Below are 19,032 nucleotides of genomic sequence, written 5' to 3'. Positions count from 1 at the left end.
AGGCAAATATAGAATAATCTCATAACATACGTACATACAAGATAATTAATGCCAAATAAAGTGTTTTGCATATGAAAATCAAACACAAAACAAACATGTAATGTAAACAAAATCTAATTCTTTATTCCAACTTCAGTCAAAATATGAAAATGTATGTATACAAAAATTCAACCAAAAGTTGCTAATGCTGCCAATTTTACTGAACACCTACGTACCACAACATAGAAAGAAAAATATGTATCACCGTGACAACTATGACGGTTTGTGATGTTTTGAAAAAATCATTCACATAAAACAAGTTCAATACTACAATACCATAACACATTTTAGTTAATTTCTAGAAATTATAAATTACCATTAATAACACTTGATGAAAGTAGAATCAGTTGAACTAAGTGACATAAGTGACACTTGATGTGACATTGCTGTAGTTTCCAAATTTAAATGAAGATTGACCATGTATGGTTGGACCACCTTCACACAAGTGTATGGTGGGACCCAGTCTTGACACAAGTGTATGGTGGGACCCAGTCTTGACACAAGTGTATGGTGGGACCCAGTCTTGATACAAGTGTATGGTGAGACACAGTCTTGACACAAGTGTATGGTGGAACCCAGTCTTGACACAAGTGTATGGTGGGACAGTCTTGACACAAGTGTATGGTGGAACCCAGTCTTGACACAAGTGTATGGTGGGACACAGTCTTGACACAAGTGTATGGTGGGTCCCAGTCTTGACACAAGTGTATGGTGGGACCCAGTCTTGACACAAGTGTATGGTGGGACCCAGTCTTGACACAGGTGTATGGTGGGACCCAGTCTTGACACAAGTGTATGGTGGGACCCAGTCTTGACACAAGTGTATGGTGGGACCCAGTCTTGACACAAGTGTATGGTGGGACCCAGTCTTGACACAAGTGTATGGTGAGACCCAGTCTTGACACAAGTGTATGGTGGGACCCAGTCTTGACACAAGTGTATGGTGGGACCCAGTCTTGACACAAGTGTATGGTGGGACCCAGTCTTGACACAAGTGTAAGGTGGGACCCAGTCTTGACACAAGTGTATGGTGGGACCCAGTCTTGACACAGGTGTATGGTGGGACCCAGTCTTAACACAAGTGTATGGTGGGACCCAGTCTTGACACAAGTGTATGGTGGGACCCAGTCCTGACACAAGTGTATGGTGGGACCCAGTCTTGACACAAGTGTATGGTGGGACCCAGTCTTGACACAAGTGTATGGTGGGACCCAGTTTTGACACAAGTGTATGGTGGGACCCAGTCTTGACACAAGTGTAAGGTGGGACCCAGTCTTGACACAGGTGTATGGTGGGACCCAGTCTTGACACAAGTGTATGGTGGGACCCAGTCTTAACACAAGTGTATGGTGGGACCCAGTCTTGACACAAGTGTATGGTGGGACCCAGTCTTGACACAGGTGTATGGTGGGACCCAGTCTTGACACAAGTGTATGGTGGGACCCAGTCTTGACACAAGTGTAGGGTGGGCCATCTTGACACAAGTGTATGATGGGACCATCTTCACACAAGTGTATGGTGGGACCCAGTCTTGACACAGCTAGGTGTATGGTGGGACAGTCTTGACACAGGTGTATGGTGGGATCTAGTCTTGACACAGGTGTATGGTGGGACCGTTTGACACAAGTGTATGGTGGGACCCAGTCTTGACACAGGTGTATGGTGGTACCCAATCTTGACACAAGTGTATGGTGGGACCCAGTCTTGACACAAGTGTATGGTGGTACCCAATCTTGACACAAGTGTATTGTGGCACCGTCTTGAAACAAGTGAATGATGGAACCGGACCATCTTGACACAAGTGGAATAATGACAGCAAGTAGCATCATTAGTTAAAGCAATGAGTCATGTATGTTTAGTAGTAACAATTTAGAGTCTATGGCTATAGTGTCAAAGGCAAAGCTATCTTGAATGAATAAAATAATGAGTGTGTTCAATTATTTCTCATGTTAATATACTACATGATTCCTTATTGCTCTTATATACAAAATGCAACTTGTTTCATTTGGAAGAGACAGCAAAAATAATTGGCCGTAGTAGGAGCTTTTTTTTCTGTTAACTGGAAAACCATTAATCTAATAAATAATGCACCATTTTCATGTGCATATTTAAAGTACATTTCTTCTGTAACATAATTTTTGTGAGACACAAATGTGCACAACTTAATTAATATGTGTCACCAAAATTCATGAAATGCACTCAAAATTTCTCAAATTATTATTGAAAAGAAGATTCCTGTAATCCCAATTGGTATGATACATAATTAGTTATGTTAGAGAACACGTACACTACTACTAAGAGAATTTTTCATTTCATAATAATTGTAACTTTTTTTACAAATGAGAAAAACATTAGACCATATTATGAATGCATTGAATTTTAATTCATCAAATAGCATATGCACTGAATTGTCTTCATTCTAGTCAAGTATCACAAATAAGAATAGTCATGCCTATTACTTGTGACACTTTCATATTCACCCTGTTCAATTTTCATCCAAATCTAAAGTTTTACTATAGAGTATCAAAAATAAGTTTGCTAGCAAAAAATTAATTATCATACAAAAAACTGTAAATGAATAGAAAGAGCATTGCCATGGTTACAAAAGATGATACTTCTTTTGATGACACACCAATACTAGTACTGTTATGATCTGGAATAAAAGACAGACATACTTGTATAAGATTATTAAGATACATAAACATCATTCACATAATATACATTATAATATTTTTTATAAAAAGACAAGCAGCCTATTGGCTGAGATAGCTCCGCTGTTAGCAATGCACATTTCAATTAAAGAACTGAAGACATCATTAGAAAATGAACAATATGAATAGTATCAAAGCAATCGGACTTGCAGTTTTTAACAAGAAGTCGAAAATATCACTTTTTATCAAAAATGACAAAAATATTCACCAAAATTAGAGAATTGAAGATATCATCACAAAATGAACAAATCTGAGAGAGGTCCACATGTAGTACCTATATATGTAATATCAAAGCAATCAGACTATTGGTTTTTTACAAGAAGTCGAAAATATCACTTTTTACCAAAAATGACAAATATATTCACCAAAATTATAGAATCGAAGATATCATCACGAAACAAACAAATCTGAGAAAGGTCTACATGTAGTATCTAAATATGTAATATCAAAGCAATTGAACTATTGGTTTTTAACAAGAAGTCGAAAATATCACTTTTTACCAAAAATTACAAAAATATTCACCAAAATTAGAGAATTGAAGACATCATCACAAAATGAACAAATCTGAGAGAGGTCCACATGTAGTACCTTTATATCTAATATCAAAGCAATCGGACTTGTGGTTTTTAACAAGAAGTCGAAAATATCACTTTTTACCAAAAATGATAACAAGCAGCCTATTGGCTGAGATAGCTCCGCTGTTAGCAATGCACATTTCAATTAAAGAACTGAAGACATCATTAGAAAATGAACAATATGTATAGTATCAAAGCAATCGATCTTACAGTTTTTAACAAGAAGTCGAAAATATCACTTTCTACCAAAAATGGCAAAAATATTCACCAAAATTAGAGAATTGAAGATATCATCACGAAATGAACAAATCTGAGAAAGGTCTACATGTAGTATCTATATATGTAATATCAAAGCAATTGAAGTTTTTGTTTTTAACAAGAAGTCGAAAATATCACTTTTTACCAAAAATTACAAAAATATTCAGCAAAATTAGAGAATTGAAGATATTAACATGAAATGAACAAACCTAAGAGAGGTCTACCCAAGGTACATATACACCAAGTATCAAAGCATTCAGGCTTGTAGTTTTCAAGAAGAAGTCGAAAAAGTAAAACATTGACACGGACGCCGGACGCCGGACAATCACTCATATGAAAAGCTCCGCTCGACAAAGTCGACAGCGGAGCTAAAAATATTCACCAAAATTAGAGAATTAAAGATATCATTACAAAATGAACAAATCTGAGAGAGGTCCACATGTAGTACCTATATATGTAATATCAAAGCAATCGGACTTACAGTTTTTAACAAGAAGTCGAAAATATCACTTTTTATCAAAAATGACAAAAATTCACCAAAATTAGAGAATTGAAGATATCGTCACATAATGAACAAATCTGAGAAAGGTCTACATGTAGTATCTATATATGTAATATCAAAGCAATTGAACTTTTGGCTTTTAAGAAGAAGTCGTAAATATTACTTTTTACCAAAAATTACAAAAATATTCACCAAAATTAGAGAATTGAAGATATTATCACAAAATGAACAAATCTGAGAGAGGTCCACATGTAGTACCTATGTATGTAATATCAAAGCAATCGGACTTACAGTTTTTAACAAGAAGTTGAAAATATCACTTTTTACCAAAAATGACAAAAATATTCACCAAAATTAGAGAATTAAAGATATCATTACAAAATGAACAAATCTGAGAGAGGTCCACATGTAGTACCTATATATGTAATATCAAAGCAATTGCACTTGCGGTTTTTAACAAGAAGTCGAAAATATCACTTTTTACCAAAAATGACAAAAATATTCACCAAAATTAGAGAATTGAAGATATTAACATGAAATGAACAAACCTAAGAGAGGTCTACCCAAGGTACATATACACCAAGTATCAAAGCATTCAGGCTTGTAGTTTTCAAGAAGAAGTCGAAAAAGTAAAACATTGACACGGACGCCGGACGCCGGACAATCACTCATATGATAAGCTCCGCTCGACAAAGTCAACAGCGGAGCTAAAAATATTCACCAAAATTAGAGAATTAAAGATATCATTACAAAATGAACAAATCTGAGAGAGGTCCACATGTAGTACCTATATATGTAATATCAAAGCAATTGCACTTGCGGTTTTTAACAAGAAGTCGAAAATATCACTTTTTACCAAAAATGACAAAAATATTCACCAAAATTAGAGAATTGAAGATATCAACATGAAATGAACAAACCTAAGAGAGGTCTACCCAAGGTACATGTACACCAAGTATCAAAGCATTCAGGCTTGTAGTTTTCAAGAAGAAGTCAAACAAGCAGCCTATCGGCTGAGATAGTTTCGCTGTTAGCAATGCACATTTCAATTAAAGAACTGAAGACATCATTAGAAAATGAACAATATGAATAGTATCAAAGCAATCGGACTTACAGTTTTTAACAAGAAGTCGAAAATATCACTTTTTACCAAAAATTACAAAAATATTCACCAAAATAAATTAATTAGAGAATTGAAGATATCATCACAAAATGGACAAATCTGAGAGAGGTCCACATGTAGTACCTATATATGTAATATCAAAGCAATCACACTTGCAGTTTTTAACAAGAAGTCGAAAATATCACTTTTTACCAAAAATGACAAAAATATTCACCAAAATTAGAGAATTGAAGATATCATCACGAAATGAACAAATCTGAGAGAGGTTCACATGTAGTACCTATATATGTAGTATCAAAGCAATTGCACTTGCGGTTTTTAACAAGAAGTCGAAAATATCACTTTTTACCAAAAATGACAAAAATATTCACCAAAATTAGAGAATTAAAGATATCATTACAAAATGAACAAATCTGAGAGAGGTCCACATGTAGTACCTATATATGTAATATCAAAGCAATTGGACTTGCAGTTTTTAACAAGAAGTCGAAAATATCACTTTTCACCAAAAATGACAAAAAAAATTCATCAAAATTAGAGAATTGAAGATATCATCATGAAATGAACAAATCTGAGAGGTCTACCCAAGGTACATAATACACGAAATATCAAAACATTCAGGCTTGTAGTTTTCAAGAAGAAGTCGAAAAAGTAAAACATTGACACGGACAACGACGGACAATCACTCATATGATAAGCTCCGCTCGACAAAGTCGACAGCGGAGCTAAAAAGTAAAACATTGACACGGACGACGGACAACGGACGACGGACAATCACTCATATGATAAGCTCCGCTCGACAAAGTCGACAGCGGAGCTAAAAACTGTATTAGCATTTGTTTTAAAACATTTCAAGACTTGTTCAAACTTTCACTTATATGCGGAAAACTACATTACCACCATTGATGCCTTTATATTGTTTATATTGAACACAAGAGTACCATAACGCCAACAGAAATAGAATCCTACTACTGAACGAAAACATTTCCACAGAGTAAAACATTTTAATGTCATTTGCGATACAATCGCTCATTAAATATACATAAAGTACCAAAGCAATTTAGTTTTCAAGAAGAGGTCAAAAAAGTAACAAGCAGCCTCTTGGCTGAGTTAGCTCCTCTGTTAGCAATGCACATTTCAATTATAGAACAGAAGATATCATTAGAAAATGAATAATATGTATAGTATCAAAACAATCTGACTTGAGATTTTTAACAAAAGGTCGAAAATATCACTTTTTACCAAAAATATTCATCAAAATTAGAGAATTGAAGATATCATGAAATGAACAAATCTGAGAAAGATAGTGTTCTTTTTATCAGTACTTTTACTAAAGGTTCCTATGGCAGATACATTATGTCATATCTCAAATTGTAGGCTGTTGACAATGTCTGAAATGATGGGTTAAATTTTTATAACTACTAGGACAAGTTTCTCAAAAACAAGCAGCCTGTCGACTGAGATAGCTCTGCTGTTAGCAATGCACATTAGAAAATGAACAGTATGTATAGTATTAAAGCAATCAGACTTGTGGTTTTAAACAAGAAGTCAAAAATATCACTTTTATCAAAAATGACAAAAATACAGTACTCATTCCGCTCAACCTCCCGCTTTTATCGCTTTTTTTCCGACCGCTTATCACTTAATTTCCGACCGCTCGCTGCTTTCCGACCGGAAACCGACCGTTTTTTTTCCGCTCGCTCGCGTTCGCTTTTGTTCGTTCGCTTTTGTTCGCTCGCTCGCTCCTGCTATGGCTGGCTTCAGAAACATCGTCCGCTTGCCAACCGACCGCTGGAGTAACAATGATCGTACATTGTATGTATAAACTTAAGTTTTTATTCGTAATAAATTTAGGTTTTAATGACGATTCAAAACACAACGCCTATTGCTTCTCTGTGTTGGAACAAAGACGCCTTCAAATCACTTGACACATTGTAACGTTTGCTACGCAAGTCGAACTGTGACCTGTATTTACATATTTACGTCCTTGTGTGTGTAGTTCAACTATATAAATGGTCAATCGCGATATGTATTGAGTACTAGTATTTGTGTGTTGTGTGTGTGTTTCTGTGTGTGATTTTGACTAAATTTATTCCGAACGGCGCTCAAAATAATGTGACACTTTGTTATTTGCGAACGCAACTCACACTATGACTCTTACTCAATTTGCACAAGTAATACGAATGCTGTAGTTCAGAAAATCTATTGGTTAACTTTTGCTCGTGTCTGGGTGCGCAAAACAAAACTGCACATATAATTATCGCATAGCTGAATTTCTACAAATCAATTGGACTTAAACTACTAGTATAATGACTGTGACGATTAATCGCTTGTCTGAGTACATGCGGCGGCGAATTATTGGATTGGCAGCAGCCGGGCGAAAAATGAAAGAGATCTCGGAACAGTTAATTTGTTGAGGAAAACAAAACAAACGCAGCCAGTGATACATTTTGAAAACAAAAATACAAAATAAACGCAATCAGAGGCGCCGACCACGCGCGTTGGAAATAAATAAAACGTGTTGTGACAGTATCACCAAACTCTTTCACTCACGCAATATAATTATGTTATTTCCCAAAGCACTTATATTTAATACATTGATGACACCGCAAGAAAAATGTAAATCAGGCTTGTAATTACTAGTAACTCTATTCGAACGCAATGTTGATCACTGTAAAAAGGGATAAATTCAAACCGTCATCAAATTCAAAATTCAAGCAATCTCGTTGAATGTCAAAAATAAACTCGATGTTGAGAAAGACAAAAACAACACCATATTAGAGTGCAAAAACGTTAGCAGCAAAGAACGAGAAGTGCATGTGGGAAAGCGATGAGTGAACTCGAGGAAAATTATGCTGATGTGAGAACAAGCCATATACCCGCGGAGTACTCGCTAAAACATCGAGAAAATGTGCCATTTCAAAGGGCACCCTTACAAATAATGTCTGCGATTGTGTGAACATGATAACGTGCAAACAAGGAACAGAGCTCGTGGCTCCACAAGGAAACTTAACGATGACGCAGTTAGATGTATACAGCTGTTGTAAACAGAGACTCCTTCGATCTCATATAAGCAGGTTCACGTGGATGTATCATTTTCAACTATTACCAACAACGCTATGATAACATAGACATTATGAAATTCTTTTGTTTTTATGTAGAAAAATACAGTAATTTTACCAAGTAAAATCATATTTATTAAAATTGTTGTTCATACATGAGTTGTTGAACACACTACATAGTTTGTAATTTCATCCAGCTCCTTTCAGTCACGATTCAATACAAATAAAAGGCGCAAATATAGATAATATAGCAAATTATTTTTTTCTGTAATATTCGTGTGTAATCAGTAATTATGAAAAAAAATATGGGTACATATAGATTTCGTTATGAATTATTCTTAATATCAATTTCTAAATTATTTTGTCAAAATCAGGTTTTTTTCCAGGTTTTTTCCCCCAAAACGAAAGAATTTCATAATGTCGGGAACGAGAAGTTTGTTTTTATTATTATTTATTGGGAACGGAAAGTCTTTATCGTAGTGCTTCGCCTCGGTTGACAATGAGCTCTTCGGGTCGCTAAAACTGTATGTCCACCTCTGTTGGGGTGAACATTTGTATTATTATACTGAATAAATCTTATAACAGAAATGGTGGCACTCAATCATGGCAATCTTCCAGGTCATCGTTAGAAAGATTTTCGGAGGCAAATTTAATCTTGAAGGATTGCAGGAAATTGACCCTTACCGATTCATATTTATGAATTAATCGGGATTCAGGTACCATAGTGTTTGTAACAGGAAAAAAAAAACGCTTTCGCGTGGGACTTTGCATGCAAACATTGAATGGTTCCCCGACACTGATTCCTTTTTAACTTTCAATTTTTCTAAGACGCGGCAAACCCTGCTCATGACCGGAGACGTCGTCAAGATGCAGGTGCGATTCCTCTTAGCAACGCGTTCTATTTATTTCCGAAGCGTGTGGTCGGCGCCTTTGTTTGCGTTTATTTTGTTCTTTTATTCGCGTAATCTAGCACTGGCAGCGTTTGTTTTGTCGCGTCTCACAACTTAATGTCCAAGCTAACTTTGTTTTGGCTGTAAGTGAACTACGTACAGCTGATGAAAGTATTTCGCCCAGAGTTCGCAAAAAACGGAATACCCTGCAAAATTTGAATCCTTTATTTTATAACGAGACATTGGGCGCAAAAATAAAAACCATAATTGTAATTCAACAAGTTTATGTAACGTGTTAGTCCGCTTGCCAATCGCCTAGTTAAAAAACGCGATCTCCATTGATGTCGGCTTCGACAACTTCGGACAAGTAAGATGGGCGCTGGCCGACATTACATTTGCAAGTATTGTATTTGTTTGACAAATTGTACACTACGGTCATTCTATAACAATCGATCAGTCGTTTTTTTTCACAGTCTTACTATTCCTGCAGATATTCTTCAATTGTTATAGGTGCCACGGATTTTAACATAACTACAACTTGACCCGTGTTAAACCCAAACCATGCGTGCATGACAACCATCACCCTACACACGGTTACTCAACGAATACCGTAATCTACAGTAGACATTTTTCGCTCTCCACCAAAAATAGAATGGTTTTATTTCATATTAGTTGTGTCTGTGTCAGTGTCGTATTTGATTTCACATGTTTGGTTCGATCTTGTTTATGGTGGACATTATTACTACGCGTATGTATTATTACCAATTTTTTATGGCCGTGTGATCCACCGTATTTTGTCAACGGCCGTTCTATAAATTTCTGATTGTATTTATTCTTATTTTAACATCATAAAAACAAAAATGATACACTTGTACATGAAACAGTAGGTAATGAACTGTAAATGCGGGCGGTTTCGCTGTCAGGCGAGCGAGCGAGCGGATACTTCCGGATTTGCGCGGTCGAAAAAAAAAGCGGAAATTGCGCGGTCGAATTGAACAAAGCGAGCGAAAAAAAAGCGATCGAAATCCGGAAGCGGGCGGGAGGTTCGGTGAAATGAGTACTGTATCAATCAAAATTAGAGAATTGGAAATATCATCATGAAATGAACAAATCTGAGTAAGGACTACCTGTAGTACCAATATGTATTAGATCAAAGCAATCAGGAAGGCGGTTTTCAACAAGAAGTCGAAAATATCACTTTTTATCAAAAATTACAAAATATTCATCAAAATTAGAGATTTAAAGATATCATTACAAAATGAACAAATCTGAGAGAGGTCTGCTGAAGGCACATATACACCAAGTATCAAAGCAATAAGAAGAAGTCGAATAAGTAAAAAGTTGACACGGTTGACGACAGGAAATCACTCATATGATAAGCTCCGCTGGACAAAGTCAACAGAGAAGCTAATAAAACTAAATTTCCTGCTATTGTTTCCATGGCAACAATATGGTTATCAGCATCCAAATTTACCTTTTGTTGTAAGATTAACTTTTTTTGTTGTCTGACCAGGCTCTCCTTTTTTAGTACTTGTAACAGCATTTGGCTTCAGTGTTGTTATGTCAACTAAAACAAAAATTTAAAATATAATTATAAATACTATTAAGATTAACAATCTTTTCCATTTAAAGCATCCCTCTTATTAAAGTGAAATATTCACATACATGTAGTACCACTATTAACACCTTGCATAAAGTTTAGTTATCACTAGACACATATTTTTTTTTATTCAAATGAGAGTCTGTAATCAGTTAAATTAAAACAATTCATGGTAAATAGCAAAAGTTAAAATTAACAAGACATGAATGTTAATGTCATTTAATTATAAAATACACATTTTAAAATAATACATGGAACATCTGCAAACAGTTGAATTAATATGTACTCTATGTGGGTGCAACTCATCATAAAGTGATTTCCCATAACCTAGTATTGTACTGATAACTAAAAACTTTCATTAACCCATGTTCAGAATCTCAGAGTACACAAGTGCAACCAAACTATGTCACATACATACTGATCTTCAACTTTGTGACCAGGTATTTAAGTGATGGCTTTTTATAATGGAATGAAATTTTTACATTTTAAAGATATATACCACTTTTTTTCAAGATTTCAGCGTTAATTTTTCATAAAACCAATTAAAACAAAAAACAGACTGTGGTCTATTTCTGTCACTGATTCAGATCAAGGTCACTGAAAACCTTAGCATTACCATCTAACCTAATTATTTATTCTAAGCATGCTCAGTTTTCTCTCAGTGTTGTTGAGAGAGGTAATTTATGATGAAAATCGTGAAAAAGACCCACTTCTGATTTTCAGATCTAGAAAAAAAAATTATGTGCATATTCAACAGTGACTTGTTCATCAACCTGCCAAGTTTCATAGATATCTGCAGCAGAATTTATGAGAAAATGTTGGAGATATAAAAGAAAGGGGATAGACAGAAAGCATAAATAAGAAACGATAGTCCCCTTTTCAGACTGAGCCTCAACAGGGACTAAAACTGGCACTCATTGGCTGACTGTTACAGCATATAGACAAATTGAATGTAATTATATATTAAAAAGCAATAACAGGGTTTCTACAGGTTTCAACAGGGTTTCTACAGGTTTCAACAGGGTTTCAACAGGGTTTCTACAGGTTTCAACAGGGTTTCAACAGGGTTTCTACAGGTTTCAACAGGGTTTCTACAGGTTTCAACAGGGTTTCTACAGGTTTCAACAGGGTTTCTACAGGTTTCAACAGGGTTTCTACAGGGTTTCAACAGGGTTTCTACAGGTTTCAACAGGTTTCAACAGGGTTTCTACAGGTTTCAACAGGGTTTCTACAGGTTTCAACAGGGTTTCTACAGGTTTCAACAGGGTTTCTACAGGTTTCAACAGGGTTTCTACAGGTTTCAACAGGGTTTCAACAGGTTTCAACAGGGTTTCTACAGGTTTCAACAAGGTTTCTACAGGTTTCAACAGGGTTTCTACAGGTTTCAACAGGTTTCAACAGGGTTTCTACAGGTTTCAACAGGGTTTCAACAGGGTTTCAACAGGTTTCAACAGGGTTTCAACAGGTTTCTTCAACAGGTTTCTACAGGTTTCAACAGGGTTTCTACAGGTTTCTACAGGTTTCAACAGGGTTTCAACAGGGTTTCAACAGGTTTCTACAGGTTTCAACAGGGTTTCTACAGGTTTCAACAGGGTTTCTACAGGTTTCAACAGGGTTTCTACAGGTTTCAACAGGGATTTTAACAGGTTTCAACAGGGTTTCTACAGGTTTCAACAGGGATTTTAACAGGTTTCAACAGGGTTTCAACAGGGTTTCTACAGGTTTCAACAGGTTTCAACAGGGTTTCTACAGGTTTCAACAGGTTTCAACAGGGTTTCTACAGGTTTCAACAGGGTTTCAACAGGGTTTCAACAGGTTTCTACAGGTTTCAACAGGGTTTCTACAGGTTTCAACAGGGTTTCTACAGGTTTCTACAGGTTTCAACAGGGTTTCAACAGGTTTCTACAGGTTTCAACAGGGTTTCTACAGGGTTTCTACAGGTTTCAACAGGGTTTCTACAGGTTTCAACAGGGATTTTAACAGGTTTCAACAGGGTTTCTACAGGTTTCAACAGGGATTTTAACAGGTTTCAACAGGGTTTCAACAGGGTTTCTACAGGTTTCAACAGGTTTCAACAGGGTTTCTACAGGTTTCAACAGGGTTTCTACAGGTTTCAACAGGGTTTCTACAGGTTTCAACAGGTTTCAACAGGGTTTCTACAGGTTTCAACAGGGTTTCAACAGGGTTTCAACAGGGTTTCTAAGGTTTCAACAGGGTTTCAACAGGGTTTCAACAGGGTTTCTACAGGTTTCAACAGGTTTCAACAGGGTTTCTACAGGTTTCAACAGGTTTCAACAGGGTTTCTACAGGTTTCAACAGGGTTTCAACAGGGTTTCTACAGGTTTCAACAGGGTTTCTACAGGTTTCAACAGGGTTTCTACAGGGTTTCTACAGGTTTCAACAGGTTTCATCAGGGTTTCTACAGGTTTCAACAGGGTTTCTACAGGTTTCAACAGGTTTCAACAGGGTTTCTACAGGTTTCAACAGGGTTTCAACAGGGTTTCAACAGGGTTTCAACAGGTTTCTACAGGTTTCAACAGGGTTTCTACAGGGTTTCAACAGGGTTTCTACAGGTTTCAACAGGGTTTCAACAGGGGTTCAACAGGTTTCAACAGGGTTTCTACAGGTTTCAACAGGGTTTCTACAGGTTTCAACAGGGTTTTTACAGGTTTCAACAGGGTTTCTACAGGTTTCAACAGGGTTTCTACAGGTTTCATCAAATTTAATACATCTGCTGAAACCCTACAAAATAGTCAAGATGTATGAGGAAAATGACATCACCATATTATGTGTTTCAAGACCTAATTTTAGAATATACAAGACCTATTTTTTATTAAGACACAAATACGCTCAGCAACGTAAAACTCTCCTCTGAATTAAGCAGATAAAATATCACTATTGTGCAATTTGTAAGACATTTTACAATCTCAGCAACGTAAAACTCTCCTCTGAATTAAGCAGATAAAATATCACTATTGTGCAATTTGTAAGACATTTTACAATCTCAGCAACAAAATAATTAAAACATTTTAAAGATTCGTACAAACCCTAACGAAGATTGTAGCTAATTTCATCTGAACAATTTAGCTAATATTTAATAAAAATATAACTTTAAATTTATCGATAAATTTATTCCTCAAACTTATATACGTTTGAAATTGGGCAAAATAAAAATGTCTATGTTATGTTTGTGAAGAACTAAAAATAGGTTTAGAGAGGTTTAGTTGTATTTCCAAATTCTTGTGAAGTGTAATGTACAATAACAAACTTAAAATGATATTTCTACCTCAACCGGTTGAATGCAATTAGTTGATCCATCAACATATCAGTGCAAAATTTTGTAATTGTCATTTATTTTAAGAAAGGTGGATAATGTTGACTTGGTGTTTAAATGGGATAAGGTTTTTAATCTGAAGTTGTACCCACCATGAGTGTGAGTTTAATTTGATCCTGGAGAAAAATTTTGTAGCATACTTACCATCAGATGTTTTGAATTCAAAAAATGACTTGTCTCCTTCGCCATAATTATTTACTGCCCACATCTGCCCTTTATATCTACTATTTTGTTGTAAATTATGCAAAATGGTCTCTAGAGTAGCACCTCCTTGAGTTGGAATGTAGATATGTTCTTTCCAATCTTCAGTTGTCTCACTGACATTCTACAAAGACACAATAGAAGAGTAAATGACCTGATTAGCTACTATAAATACCAACCACCTAACCAATTAACACCTTGATTCTGTAATGGATATGGCTAACCAATTAACACCTTGATTCTGTACTGGATATGGCTAACCAAATTAACACCTTGATTCTGTACTGGATATGACTAATCAATTAACACCTTGATTCTGTACTGGATATGGCTAACCAATTAACACCTTGATTCTGTACTGGATATGGCTAACCAATTAACACCTTGATTCTGTACTGGATATGGCTAACCAAATTAACACCTTGATTCTGTACTGGATATGACTAATCAATTAACACCTTGATTCTGTACTGGATATGGCTAACCAATTAACACCTTGATTCTGTACTGGATATGGCTAACCAATTAACACCTTGATTCTGTACTGGATATGGCTAATCAGTTAACACCTTGATTCTGTACTGGATATGGCTAATCAGTTAACACCTTGATTCTGTACTGGATATGGCTAATCAATTAACACCTTGATTCTGTACTGGATATGGCTAACCAATTAACACCTTGATTCTGTACTGGATATGGCTAATCAAATTAACACCTTGATTCTGTACTGGATATGGCTAACCAATTAACACCTTGATTCTGTACAGGATATGGCTAATCAATTAACACCTTGATTCTGTACTGGATATGGCTAATCAAATTAACACCTTGATTCTGTACTGGATATGGCTAACCAATTAACACCTTGATTCTGTACTGGATATGGCTAACCAATTAACACCTTGATTCTGTACAGGATATGGCTAATCAATTAACACCTTGATTCTGTACCGGATATGGCTAACCAATTAACACCTTGATTCTGTACAGGATATGGCTAATCAAATTAACACCTTGATTCTGTACTGGATATGGCTAATCAATTAACACCTTGATTCTGTACTGGATATGGCTAATCAATTAACACCTTGATTCTGTACTGGATATGGCTAACCAATTAACACCTTGATTCTGTACTGGATATGGCTAATCAGTTAACACCTTGATTCTGTACTGGATATGGCTAATCAGTTAACACCTTGATTCTGTACTGGATATGGCTAATCAATTAACACCTTGATTCTGTACTGGATATGGCTAACCAATTAACACCTTGATTCTGTACTGGATATGGCTAATCAATTAACACCTTGATTCTGTACTGGATATGGCTAATCAATTAACACCTTGATTCTGTACTGGATATGGCTAATCAATTAACACCTTGATTCTGTACTGGATATGGCTAATCAAATTAACACCTTGATTCTGTACTGGATATGGCTAATCAAATTAACACCTTGATTCTGTACTGGATATGGCTAACCAATTAACACCTTGATTCTGTACTGGATATGGCTAACCAATTAACACCTTGATTCTGTACTGGATATGGCTAATCAATTAACACCTTGATTCTGTACTGGATATGGCTAACCAATTAACACCTTGATTCTGTACTGGATATGGCTAACCAATTAACACCTTGATTCTGTACTGGATATGACTAACCAATTAACACCTTGATTCTGTACTGGATATGGCTAACCAATTAACACCTTGATTCTGTACAGGATATGGCTAATCAATTAACACCTTGATTCTGTACTGGATATGGCTAACCAATTAACACCTTGATTCTGTACTGGATATGGCTAATCAGTTAACACCTTGATTCTGTACAGGATATGGCTAACCAATTAACACCTTGATTCTGTACTGGATATGGCTAATCAATTAACACCTTGATTCTGTACTGGATATGGCTAACCAATTAACACCTTGATTCTGTACTGGATATGGCTAATCAAATTAACACCTTGATTCTGTACTGGATATGACTAACCAATTAACACCTTGATTCTGTACTGGATATGGCTAACCAATTAACACCTTGATTCTGTACTCGATATGGCTAACCAATTAACACCTTGATTCTGTACTGGATATGGCTAATCAATTAACACCTTGATTCTGTACTGGATATGGCTAATCAATTAACACCTTGATTCTGTACTGGATATGGCTAATCAATTAACACCTTGATTCTGTACTGGATATGGCTAACCAATTAACACCTTGATTCTGTACTGGATATGGCTAACCAATTAACACCTTGATTCTGTACTGGATATGGCTAACCAATTAACACCTTGATTCTGTACTGGATATGGCTAACCAATTAACACCTTGATTCTGTACTGGATATGGCTAATCAATTAACACCTTGATTCTGTACTGGATATGGCTAATCAATTAACACCTTGATTCTGTACTGGATATGGCTAACCAATTAACACCTTGATTCTGTACTGGATATGACTAACCAATTAACACCTTGATTCTGTACTGGATATGGCTAACCAATTAACACCTTGATTCTGTACTGGATATGGCTAACCAATTAACACCTTGATTCTGTACTGGATATGGCTAATCAATTAACACCTTGATTCTGTACTGGATATGGCTAACCAATTAACACCTTGATTCTGTACTGGATATGACTAACCAATTAACACCTTGATTCTGTACTGGATATGGCTAACCAATTAACACCTTGATTCTGTACTGGATATGGCTAACCAATTAACACCTTGATTCTGTACTGGATATGGCTAACCAATTAACACCTTGATTCTGTACTGGATATGGCTAATCAATTAACACCTTGATTCTGTACTGGATATGGCTAATCAATTAACACCTTGATTCTGTACTGGATATGGCTAACCAATTAACACCTTGATTCTGTACTGGATATGGCTAACCAATTAACACCTTGATTCTGTACTGGATATGGCTAACCAATTAACACCTTGATTCTGTACTGGATATGGCTAACCAATTAACACCTTGATTCTGTACTGGATATGGCTAATCAATTAACACCTTGATTCTGTACTGGATATGGCTAACCAATTAACACCTTGATTCTGTACTGGATATGACTAACCAATTAACACCTTGATTCTGTACTGGATATGGCTAACCAATTAACACCTTGATTCTGTACAGGATATGGCTAATCAATTAACACCTTGATTCTGTACTGGATATGGCTAACCAATTAACACCTTGATTCTGTACTGGATATGGCTAATCAGTTAACACCTTGATTCTGTACTGGATATGGCTAATCAGTTAACACCTTGATTCTGTACTGGATATGGCTAATCAGTTAACACCTTGATTCTGTACTGGATATGGCTAATCAATTAACACCTTGATTCTGTACTGGATATGGCTAACCAATTAACACCTTGATTCTGTACCGGATATGGCTAATCAATTAACACCTTGATTCTGTACTGGATATGGCTAACCAATTAACACCTTGATTCTGTACTGGATATGGCTAACCAATTAACACCTTGATTCTGTACTGGATATGGCTAACCAATTAACACCTTGATTCTGTACAGGATATGGCTAATCAAATTAACACCTTGATTCTGTACTGGATATGGCTAACCAAATTAACACCTTGATTCTGTACTGGATATGACTAATCAATTAACACCTTGATTCTGTACTGGATATGGCTAATCAATTAACACCTTGATTCTGTACTGGATATGGCTAACCAATTAACACCTTGATTCTGTACTGGATATGACTAACCAATTAACACCTTGATTCTGTACTGGATATGACTAACCAATTAACACCTTGATTCTGTACAGGATATGGCTAATCAATTAACACCTTGATTCTGTACTGGATATGGCTAACCAATTAACACCTTGATTCTGTACTGGATATGACTAACCAATTAACACCTTGATTCTGTACTGGATATGGCTAACCAATTAACACCTTGATTCTGTACTGGATATGGCTAATCAATTAACACCTTGATTCTGTACTGGATATGGCTAACCAATTAACACCTTGATTCTGTACTGGATATGACTAACCAATTAACACCTTGATTCTGTACTGGATATGGCTAACCAATTAACACCTTGATTCTGTACTGGATATGGCTAATCAATTAACACCTTGATTCTGTACTGGATATGGCTAATCAATTAACACCTTGATTCTGTACTGGATATGGCTAACCAATTAACACCTTGATTCTGTACTGGATATGACTAACCAATTAACACCTTGATTCTGTACTGGATATGGCTAACCAATTAACACCTTGATTCTGTACTGGATATGGCTAATCAAATTAACACCTTGATTCTGTACTGGATATGACTAACCAATTAACACCTTGATTCTGTACTGGATATGGCTAATCAATTAACACCTTGATTCTGTACAGGATATGGCTAATCAATTAACACCTTGATTCTGTACTGGATATGGCTAACCAATTAACACCTTGATTCTGTACTGGATATGGCTAATCAATTAACACCTTGATTCTGTACTGGATATGGCTAACCAATTAACACCTTGATTCTGTACTGGATATGACTAACCAATTAACACCTTGATTCTGTACTGGATATGGCTAATCAATTAACACCTTGATTCTGTACTGGATATGGCTAATCAATTAACACCTTGATTCTGTACCGGATATGGCTAATCAAATTAACACCTTGATTCTGTACT

General features: G+C 35.9%; 1 protein-coding gene across 1 annotated transcript in view; it reads right to left on the bottom strand.

The window, feature by feature from the left end:
* Positions 1–98: 98 nt before the first annotated feature.
* The window catches only part of LOC146742816 (opioid-binding protein/cell adhesion molecule homolog), a 108,920-nt gene continuing 89,986 nt past the window's right edge, over positions 99–19,032 (bottom strand). The window contains exons 8-10 of the mRNA XM_085499071.1: positions 14,239–14,419; positions 10,635–10,727; positions 99–2,692 (exon numbers count right to left, since the gene is read on the bottom strand). Of these exons, the coding sequence (XP_085355197.1) occupies positions 2,589–2,692; positions 10,635–10,727; positions 14,239–14,419 (378 nt within the window). The 3' untranslated portion in view covers positions 99–2,588. The remainder of the gene's footprint in view (positions 2,693–10,634; positions 10,728–14,238; positions 14,420–19,032) is intronic.

This window comes from Saccoglossus kowalevskii, chromosome 5, assembly GCF_978046115.1.
Source record: "Saccoglossus kowalevskii chromosome 5, keSacKowa6.1, whole genome shotgun sequence".
Classification (NCBI taxonomy): Eukaryota; Metazoa; Hemichordata; class Enteropneusta; family Harrimaniidae; genus Saccoglossus; species Saccoglossus kowalevskii.
Note: the sequence above shows the minus strand (reverse complement) of the source record. Positions and strands in the feature narration are given on the sequence as shown.